Source organism: Solanum verrucosum, unplaced genomic scaffold, assembly GCF_900185275.1.
Source record: "Solanum verrucosum unplaced genomic scaffold, falcon-dt-bn FXZP01000305.1, whole genome shotgun sequence".
Classification (NCBI taxonomy): Eukaryota; Viridiplantae; Streptophyta; class Magnoliopsida; order Solanales; family Solanaceae; genus Solanum; species Solanum verrucosum.
The window spans coordinates 302159-314007 of NW_026019908.1; the positions used below are offsets into that span (position 1 = coordinate 302159).

An 11849-nucleotide genomic window follows, 5' to 3' on the forward strand; every position below is an offset into this window, starting at 1 on the left:
CCTTCTTAGTAATAGCTGTCATCTTAGAAGTTGGTTGCACGAATATAGATACTTTTAATACTCCCTATGGTCCATATATTAAGTGAATGATTAGATATGATACGTCAGAAAATATTCACCACAAAAATTAAAAGGTATTTTTATTATTTTCTTCGTTCCACTTTATATGACCTAGTTTGATTTGGCAAAAATTTTAAGAAATAACGAAAGATTTTTGAAACAAGAATAAATATGAAGAAAGGTTTCAACAATTCTCTTAAACTTTAAAAAGTTCACTTATTTTGAACTATGAAAAAGTGTCAACACCTAGTTAAAAAATTTGAATTATGAAAAAAGTCTAAAAGGATTGGAAATATTTAATTAAATTGGTCAAGCTGTCATCTTTGAAATTGATAGGCACTTTGGACTTAAATATATCTTCTTAACGAAAACCAAAGTGTTGACTTGCCAACCATATATACGCTTCTCTTTATTTCAAGAATTGCTCATAACATTCACAATCTTCATCTCTAAACACTACTACTATTACAACCATGTCTGATCAAAACAGTGAAACTATGCCAATTGATCCTAATGTTGATCCCTATGGCTGTTTAGGCATGGTTCGTAATTCTGATGGTTCCATCACACGTCTACAGGAACCTCTTGTCCCGGTAGACACATCCAATGATCTTTCCCATCTAGTCTTCACCAAAGATATTTCCATTAACTCATCAAAGAACACATGGGCACGTATTATCCTCCCTCGTGAACTTCTCCATTCCACCACCAATACTCCTAAACTTCCTCTCGTGATCTATTTTCACGGGGGAGGATTCATAGTGGCAACTGTAGATACCCCCATCTTCCAAGGGCTGTACGCGTCCATTGCTAGTGAAATTCCAGCAGTTGTTGTGTCAATTGAGTATCGTCAAGCCCCCGAGCATCGACTTCCAGCAGCATACGACGATTGCATGGAGGCATTACATTGGATCAAGACCAAACCCGACGAGTTGTTATCCAACCATGCTGATTTCTCCAAATGCTTTCTAATGGGCACGAGTGCCGGAGGCAACGTGGTGTATCACGTGGGCCTACGCGCCGCGGAGAGTTGGGACAACCTCAAGCCTTTGGAAATCAAGGGGTTGATATTGAATCAACCTTTCTTTGGTGGGATTGAGAGGACACAATCAGAAGTAAGATTGGTTAATGACAACATGTTACCCCCTATTATAAGTGATATCATGTGGGACCTAGGATTGCCTGAAGGTGCTGATCGCGATCATGAGTATTCAAATCCAATGGTGGGGATTGAATCAAACCCGAACCTATTTGATCAAGTAAAATTATTAGGGTGGAAGATGTTGGTGACTGGATGTGATGGCGATCCTTTAATTGACCGCCAAGTTGACTTAGTAAGGGTGTTGAAAGAATTGGGCGTTCAAGTAGAGGGTAGTTTCACTCAAGGAGCATATCACGGGTCCGAGGTTGTAGATCCTTTGAAAGCTAAAGAATTTTCCTTGCTTGTAAAGGAACTTATTAGTCACTTATGATAGCCGATAAGGAAATCTGTAACTACTATGTAATGATGCATATTAATTATTAATATAATATCTTAATTACCAAAAAATAAAATTCATATCACTTCACTATTATTCTTGAATAATACGATAAAGTTAAAATGTTGGCTGATTGTGTTGCGATAGTATACGATTTTGTTTGTTTCTACATTTTATTGGAACTAATTAATTTCATACGTAAATAAAGTTAGTTAAGTGAATGGACACATTCGAAGGTGCAAGAAGATGAATTTAAGTTTGAAACACTATAGTGTTTTTGGCCAAACAAAAAAATGGTCAAACATTATAGGAAACATTATCTTTGAAAGCAAGGTTATTTCACTAGAAACCCTCAATATTTATATTATCTATTTTCCCACTTCTTTTTCTTAAATTCAATGTATTATATGAAAACTGAACATTATTTTAATAAATTATGGCTCAAATTTTTACTGTAGATTGCACATTATTTCCATTATCCTCCAGAATCTAAATTATTTCTAAACTAATTAGTTTTTTTTTTTTTGAAATATTGAAATTCATGTTAAGTATATTAGAAAATTGGAAAATTAAGTGTCCATTTAGTAACACTGTTGGTAGAATAGATTCCAACAAATGTGAATTTTATAATAATAGTAGCTCATAAGGTAAAATTTCAATAGATCAGAATTTTAGGTGTTTAACAATTAAAATGCTAATGTAAGTTGAGGTTAGATGAGTAATAAAAATCTAACATGAATGTTAGGAGGTTCTGAAAGTTGAGGGGATTCTTATGCAAATGTAAGACACAAATAAATAGTTTGCAATTTCCATAGTCCAATAAAAAATTCACATTTAAAATAGTCAAATTGCTAAAAACAACTGTATCTCTTTTAGGGGTCGTTTGGTAGGGAGTATTAGAAAAAATAGTTTATGTATTATGTATGGTATTATTTAATACTATGTTTGGTAGAAATTTTGAGCTTATGTATAACTAATTCATAGATTAGTTATACATCCTACATGGTATAATAGGATGTATAACTATTACCTTTCATTTGGTGGTATTAGTAATACATAGGATTTAATACCATGAGATTAATTTGTGTAAAGACAAAAATATTCCTCATATCCTTTTAATTTTTTAATTTTCTTGATTTTATGTTTTATATTTTTACTAGTAAATTTAATTAAATATATTAGCTTACAAATTTTATTATTTAGAGAAAGTTGTTTGTTGCTAAATTATTCATACAATTCAATAGAGTATTTGAAATATGAGTTGTTTAACATTTACTAATTGAAAAGTCAAATATACCAGCACATTACGTTTGTGATCTTAGTTGATTGTATTATTTGTTGATATATATGTGGGTTTTTAATCATTTATATTTTGAAAAAATTATAAATTGCATGATGGTTTATTCAATTTTACTATTGTTTACTGTCTTTTTAATTTTAAAAGTAGACGGTCTATCTTTTTTAAATTGAAAATTAACGTTTTGTGAGTGATCAATTTATTAGACGACAACTATTTACCATCAAATAATTCAAGTGAGAAGCAAACATGGTAACAAAATTACTTTTTTCCTAGCTATTTAGAAGGTCATAAGAAATAATATTGTCCGGCAATTATATACCTTGACCCATCTACATGAAATAGAAAATCTCACCATAATTCAAGGGTATAATTGAGAAGAAGCTTTTTATAGAGTTTTAATCCAAACACAAAATGTGGTGGGAAATAATGAACCAAACACTTGGAAAAAAATATAACTCTCCATTACTAATTTGCAGGGGCAGATCTACCCCGCTCATTGAAAGATTATATATATTCAAATTTTAGTTTATGTGTATATATTTAATACCCCCTGAACATATACCAAAGGCGTAGCTCAGTGGCGGAGGGTGTTCAGGTTTGTGCTTTAAGTGTGCGCGTTCGAGTCTGCTAATAGTATTTTTATCAGCTTAGTTTTAGGCGTTTTAATTTTTCATTTAATGAAGGAACCAGAAAATGTGAGAATTAGTTTTAGGCATTTTAAATTATTTTTAAAAAAATAATGGAACCATAAAACATGGAAATTTGGGATTTATTAGTTTAATATCTAATTACAAAGTCGAATATTAAAAAAAATCTTTCTTCTTTTAGGATCTTTCCACTTTTTTTCATCGGTCTCTTTCTTCTGTTGCTGCTGGCCTGCTGTTGTTGCTGCCACTTGCTGCTGCTGTTGGGAAGGAAGACAATCATCTCTCCCATCTCCATTAATAGCTATCTCGATAAGTTTTTGGTTCTTTTTTTTACTAGATTTCTATATACTTTAATTTATTTCGTTATTTCTTTATGTGCTTTCTCTTATTTGGCTAATTTATTTGAGCATTTATACCTCTTCACTTTTTTATTTTTTCATAGGAAAGTTTTGACTTTGTTCAGCCCTATGATTGAAGTTTCAATTATTTTATTTGACATTTTATATATATTTCTTAATCTAAAATTGGAGAGATAGATAAATCTAATCAAATAACCACTGCTTAAACTTTTTTGGTAATAGTTTTATTGTGTGTTTATATTCTTTTAAATTCTAACTAAGTTCTTACTTTAGGTTTCAGTCTTAATATTCAATGAAGAAGTATTTTATCCAAGTATCGAAATCAAATTTAGCCTCTTATAATCATAGTCAATCTAACCAAGAAAGAAATGTCAATCGTTCAGAAGTATCATCAAATTCTTCTCAAGAATTTGACTTGAGTTCTTTAAAATTTGATCCCAGTGAAAGAACCCTAATATTGAATTATCATCCAAATCATCGTGATATTATTAGAAGAGCATACCTTGTGAATGGGTCTTGTCAACCTCGCTTGGAGATGCATGAGTATCCTCAAACAAATATTTCTTGATAAATGCACATGTTTAATCATGATATGTTTGATGGTGTATATCATGATTGGTTGGAGTATAATGTTAGTAAAGATGCAGTCTATTGTTTGTATTGATATATATTTAAAGACCATAATTAACATTAATCAAGGTGGAGGTGAAGTGTTTCCATGTGCATGATTTGAGAGTTGGAATAAAAATAGTGGTCTTGACAAGCATATTGGTCTACCGAATAGCTCACATAATTGGTCAAAAAAGAAATGTCAAGATTTACTATGACAACATCAATCTATTCAATCTGCATTTGAGAGACAATCTAATCAAATTAAGCATGATTATTATATTCATTTAAGTGTTTTTGTTGATGTAGTAAGATTTTTCATAACTCAAGGATTCACATTTCGATTATGACAAATCTAAATCATCACTTAGCAAGAATAATTTTCTTCAGATTCTCTCATGATATGCAAAAGCTGTGATAAAATTTGTGATTATGTACTTGAACATGCCCCTCAAAATGATCAAATGACTTCTCTAATGATTCAAAAAGATATCGTAAATGCATGTAAGATAGAAACAGTTAAAGTTATTATTGAGGAACTAAATGGTGACCATTTTACTTTACTAGTTGATGAATCTTTTGACATTTCACGCAAGGAGCAAATGACTATTGTATTACAGTATATTGATAGAATGAAATTTGTGATGGAGCGACTAATTGACATTATTCATGTTCAAGATACCAGTGCATTATCCCTAAAGGTGGTAATTGTTAATTTATTTGCTCAACATTCTTTGAGTCTGTCAAGTGTGCGTGGACAATATTACGATAAGGTAAACAATATGCAAGGTGAGGTCCATGGCCTTAAGATGTTGATTAGGCAAGAAATTAGACCGGCTCATTCCATCTATTATTTTGCTCATCAACTTTAACTAACTCTTGCTGGAATCTCAAAAAAAATGTTTTGAAGTGGGAAAACATGTGGTAATGGTCTCAAGTATTTTTAATGTATTGAGATCTTCTTTTAAGCGTATGGATGATTTACGAGATTCTCAAAAAGCAATAATTCAAGAGGCATTAGAGATGGGCGAACTTACAATCGTTAGGGGCTTGAATCAACAACTTGATCTTTCGAGAGCTTGTGATACTCGTTGGAGATCTCATTGTAAATCCTTTAACAATTTAATTCTTATGTTTGGCTCTATTCTTGAAGTTCTTGAATTACTTGCTCTTGATGCACGAAGTATAGATGAAAGAGCCAAGGCAACGGGACTTCTTGAATCTTATCGAACATTTGAGGTTGCGTTCATGTTGCATTTGATGAGAGATGTATTAACAATCACAAATGTGCTCAATAAATGCTTATAAAAAAAATGAGCAAGATGTTGCAAACGCCATGCTACTTGTTGAAGTAGCAAAGAGAAGGTTGCAAGTTTTAAGGGATGATGAATGAAATTCTCTTATTGCTAAGGTATCTATATTTTGTACCAAACATGAAATTTTGATACCTAATTTTGAGGAGCTATATGTTAGCTCACTACTAAAAAAACTGATAAAAGAGACCTAAAAATCGAGACCTCAAAAGTAGATCGCTAAAAAGAGACCTCATGAGGTCACTATTTGCATCTATAATTTTTTTTTAAAAAAAATAAGAGACCTCATGAGGTCGATTATATATATATATATATATACATACATACATCGCTTATTTTAAAATTTATTTTGGCTACTACTTTGCCTAACCTCACAAGGTCGCTATTTGTGAAAATAAAAAATAAATTTTAGAAACCTTCTGAGGTCTCCTTTTTTTAGTCAAATTTGGTTAATAATATTTTAAAATAAGAGACCTTGTCTCTTATTTTAAAATATTATTGCCCAAATTTGACGTCTCTTATTTTAAAATATTACTGACCAAATTTGACTAAAAAAGGAAAAAAAATTAAAATAAGAGGCACGTCTCTTTCCCACGTTTTATATCACCTAAAAGGCCCTAACTCTTCTCTTTCTCCCGTTTCTTCATAGACGATTGTATAGCTTCAAAGACGGAATTGCATCTCTGTTGACCCTCTGGCAACTCACTTACTCAATGCGTCGATTTGTGGGAACTCTATCTGTCAATTTTAGAACAGGTAATTTTGTAGCTTTTAATTTTTTTAATTTGAAAAGTTGTGAGCATATGTAGCTAGTTAAGGTGTAATGCTTGTTGATATTCAATCAAACCTTTAGAATTAGCATTAATAATTGAATGTGACATAAGAAATATGTCAATGAGATTTTTCTTGTTTTTGAAAAAGATGTAGACGTCATATGCTGTTGTTTATTAAACATGACCAAATCAATTTCATGTATGGTTCTGCCTCTTTTCCTCTTTATGTTAATGCTTTTTTTTAGTATATGATTCCTCTCTTTGGAATAGACAAATAATATTAGTGACCAAATTGAATTAAAAGATGAATTTTAAGGAAAATCATAGGATATGCGTGATTATCTATTTTGCCAACTCAAGCAATCTAAAGGATTAACTAATATTCCACGAAAATAAAAATGTGAACAATTAACAATGAAAGAGGAAACTAAACTTTGTGAATGGGTTGATAACCTGCATGGTAGAGAAAAATGTACTCGTATGATGTGATTCAAAACAGAAAATAGAGTTGTATTTTTTTGGTTTGGCAGAGCATGATGGATCAAGTTGTGCGTATAAAGTTTGTTAAAACTCAAAACTTTGTTATATTATTGCTTTTGTTTGTGCTGCTAAGATACAAATTACCTTATATGTCCATTACCATAGGAATGAAGATAACATACCTCCAGTGTTCAGAGGCGGATCCAAAATTTGAATTTTATGGGTTCACAACGACCTCAAGTTAATCTGTAGTTATAATTGAGTTCATAGGCAAAAAATGTAGTTATTAAGTAGATTCTTTAACATGTAACCAGACCTCTAGATCCGTCCTTGTCAGCTGTCAAAGTCAATACACAATGAATTACTAAGTTATGAAAACCACTAAAGGAACCAAATAATCATAATCTGCATTACTCACCGAGTAAACTGGGGCAGCTGTTACAATACTCATTGGCTCTGGTGCATTGTTTGGAGAGAGAGCATATAGCGCAGCCTGAAACAGTTGTGTAGATCCCGTTCCAACTATAATGTGATAGTTTCTAGTCTGAGCATTACCAACTAGATTGTGCAGTCTAGTTACTGCATTTGCAAAGTCTGGCTCTAGAAACCAACAATGGTTCTTAGTATCCGAAAAATAACTAATGGATTGCCAACCTCATAAAACAAGTATTGTTTTGTCTCCCATGTCCTTCCAGCAGACCTTGTACATGGTCGGATCACCACTGCAGAGATTGTAACAAGACATTAAATCTTCTTCGTACTGTAATCATATTAATTACTAAAAAACAACTTCCTTTCATAAATGGACCATAGATTGTTTTTTCATTATGAATATAGTATCCACCTTATATTGTCCGCAACGTCAAAAACATAAACCAAAATTTTCATTTCAGCAATCACATTTACATAAATTTTTCAACAATGCAACACAATGTACCATTAATTAAAAATGGTACAATCTAGACAATAGTCCATGCTGCAACATCATTTAATGTTGCAACATCATTTAATCTGCCTCACCTAACCATCTAATATGTATTAAATGATGTTGCAGCATGGATTATTGTCTAGATTGTACCACTTTTAATTAATGGTACATTGTGTTGCATTGTCGAAAACTTTATGTAAATATGATTGCTGAAATGAAAATTTTGGTTTATGTTGTTTGATGTTGCGGACAATATAATGTGGATACTGTATTTATAAGTGAAAAAACAATCTTTGATCCATTTAAGAAAGGAAGTTGTTTTTCAGTAATTAATATGATTAAAGTATGAAAATGTATTGTTACAATCTCTTTAGTGGTGATTCGACTATGTACGAGATCTACTGGAAGCAAATGGGAGACAAAACAACACTTGTTTTATCAGGTTAGCGATCCATTAGTTATAATTCGAATACTAAGAAACATTGTTGGTTTCTCAAGCCAGGCTTTGTAAATGCAGTAACTAGACTGCACAATCTAGTTGATAATGCTCAGACTAGAAACTATCACATTGTAGTTGGAACGGGATCTACACAAGTGTTTCAGGCTGCGCTATATTCTCTCTCTCCAACCAATGCACTAGAGCCAATGAGTATTGTATCTGTTGCCCCATTTTACTCGGTGAGTAATGCAAATTATGATTATTTGGTTCCTTTAGTGGTTTTCATGACTTAGTAATTCATTACATACTGACTTTAACAGTTGACAAGGACGGATCTAAAGGTCTGGTTACATGTTAAGGAATCTACTTAATAACTATAATTTTTTACTATGAACTCAATTCTAACTACAGATTAACTTGAGGTCATTGTGAACTCAATTAAAATTTAAATCTTGGATCCACCTCTGAACACTAAAGGTATGTTATCTTCATTCCTATGGTAATGGACATATAAGGTAATTTGTATCTTACCAACACAAACAAAAGCAACAATATAATAAAGTTTTGAGTTTTAACAAACTTTATAAACACAACGTGATCCACCATGCTTTGCTAAAACAAAAAAATACAACTTTATTTTTTTGTTTTGAATCACATCATACGAATACAAATCAAGACATCATCGATGAAAAAGTATCTCGACCTCCAAACAACATTTTAGGTATATTTTTCTCTGCCATGAAGCTTATCAACCCATTCACAAAGTTTAATTTCCTCTTTCATTGTCAATTGTTCACATTTTTATTTTCCTGGAATATTAGTTAATCCTTTAGATTGCTTGAGTTGGCAAAATAGATAATCACGCATGTCCTATGATTTTCCTTAAAATTCATCTTTTAATTCAATTTGGTCACTAATATTATTTGTCTATTCCAAAGAGAGGAATAATATACTAAAAAAAGCATTAACATAAAGAGGAAAAGAGGCAGAACCATACATGAAATTGATTTGGTCATGTTTAATAAACAACAACATATGACGTCTGCATCTTTTTCAAAAACAAGTAAAATCTCATTGACATATTTCTTATCTCACATTCAATTATTAATGCTAATTCTAAAGGTTTGCTTGAATATCAGCAAGCATTACACCTTAACTAGCTACATATGCTCACAACTTTTCAAATTAAAAAATTAAAAGCTACAAAATTACCTGTTCAAAATTGGCAGATAGAGTTTCCACAAATCGATGGCATGAACTAAAGCTTCAAATTGAGTAAGTGAGTTGACAGAGGCTCAACGGAGATGCAATTCCATCTCTGAAGTTATACAATCGTCTATGAAGAAAAGGGAGAAAGAGACGAGTTAGGACTTTTTAGGTGATATAAAACGTGGGAAAGAGACGCGCCTCTTATTTTAATTTTTTTTTTCCTTTTTTAGTCAAATCTGGTCAGTAATATTTTAAAATAAGAGACGTCAAATTTGGTCAATAATATTTTAAAATAAGAGACCTTATGAGTGTCTCTTATTTTAAATATTATTGACCAAATTTGACTAAAAAAAGGAGACCTTAGAAAGTTTCTAAAATTTATTTTTTATTTTTTGTTGTCACAAATAGTGACCTTGTGAGGTCGCATGGTTTAGGCAAAGTAGCTGCCAAAATAAAATTTAAAATAAGCGATCTATACTAATTTATATATATATATATATATATATATAATCGACCTCATGAGGTCTCTTATTTTAAAAAATAAAATAGAATAAAATTATAGATGCAAATAGTGACCTCATGAGGTCTCTTTTTAGTGACCTACGTTTGAGGTCTCAATTTTTAGGTATCTTTTATCAGTTTTTTTAGTAGTGTCACCTAAGACACATAATTTCCGGATTGTACTCATCATCTTTTTCAAAAACTTGCTCTTCTTCTTTTCATGTTCCGTCATCTTTTTCTTCCTCCTCCCAATTTTTACCATCATGTTCTTGAGAATCTGGTTATCCTGCACTAGAGTGGAAAGGGTAGAAGTAGCACTACCTGAGGCCGATGAGCTTTCTCCTGGTCCTGTAGGAATACTCCTAGTCAACTCCTGAATCTGCAAGTGAATCGAAGTATCCATAAATTGCATCTGTCCTGATAAGTGAACTAGTGTCGGTGGTCCTTTCAATAGCAACTCAGCTGGAGAAGGGATAGAGTCTAAACTATGTGAATCAGTGCCCTCAATGAATGTGCCAAACACTGGATCTTTCACATCAAACTTTCTCTTCTTAGTCACATGCCTTGGACACTTCTTTTTCAGTGGATAGATACTTCCTTTGGGACTCCTCATGTTATCTCTCTCATGTGTCACAAACCACTCTTGGCCTACTTCCCTTGCCCTTGTCATGTGAATATCATTATTGACATCGGAAGACAATAGTAATTATTGATCCTCGTGGAGTCAAAATGAACTTTTTTACTGAGGATCGTAACTACCAAGTCAGCGGAGAAGTTGGTTTCGGCGACATGCACATAGAACTCTCGAACCACCGTGTGGTTAGCCTTGATAGGCACATTCACGAAACACATCCATCCGCCGGCCTCCAATCACCCATAGAAGTTCGGCATGCGCTCTAGAAATTTTTTTTAAGAGAAGATCTCTCTCCTTTGTGATATTCTTTGTGGGGATGTGGTCATGCAATCGGTGGAATTTAGCGGACACAAACCGCTCATGATTAGAGATTTCATCTTCCATGATATTTTCTTCTATTTGTTCCTCCACTTGATTGATGTCGTCGGCCATGATTTTGCAAATAAAATATATATACATGATGCAAACATGGAAAATGAATGTATAGACATGTAAAGCAATGTATTGTCAAGCAATTAGGTAAAGAAATGAGTGAAAAAGAAATCGAGTGAATAGAGGTGAAGCTACTATTTTTGGTAGTTTTCACTACCAGTTATACAACTCATCACGATCACGAGATTAGATGTCGCAATAGTGAGCCTCACCTTTTCAAGTCATCGCGATCACATAATTAGACATCACAATCAATTTCAAAATTTAATACATTCGCAGGATGAGACATCATGATCGCATAGAATACTTCAGCCTAGAAAATATTTTTCACTTTGGCATAACATCGAACATGTTGTGAGCAACCTGTTCTCATGTCGTTTTCAACCAATTGCAAGCCCCTAATTCACCCTTATTTAGTTAACACCCATTACACAACATTAAACAACAACACTACTCCACACAAATAAATTTTCAACACCAATCATGATAAAAAAACTAAGGGCGAGAATCACCCTTTTTGCAAATAATTCACCAATTTCAAGCAAATATAAAATAAAATAGGGGGAAGAAGACATACATTAAGTGATGAAAAAAAGCTTGAAGGGAATTCTTGTCAAAAATTGATTGGAGTAATTGATTTTATAGTGGGGTGGGGTGAGGGGGGAGTTTTTAGGAGTTTATGGGACA

At 32.4% G+C, this 11849-nt stretch overlaps 1 protein-coding gene across 1 annotated transcript; it reads left to right on the forward strand.

Annotated features, from left to right (window-relative positions):
* Positions 1-515: 515 nt before the first annotated feature.
* On the forward strand, positions 516-1614 carry LOC125821462 (probable carboxylesterase 120). Its single transcript, XM_049500879.1, has one exon. The coding sequence runs from the start codon at positions 534-536 to the stop codon at positions 1530-1532; it is 999 nt and encodes a 332-aa protein (XP_049356836.1). The 5' UTR covers positions 516-533; the 3' UTR covers positions 1533-1614.
* Positions 1615-11849: the final 10235 nt, after the last annotated feature.

Coding starts and splice junctions, on each gene's coding strand:
- LOC125821462 (XM_049500879.1), top strand. CDS start 534: ATGTCTGATCAAAACAGTGAAACTATGCCAATTGATCCTAATGTTGAT.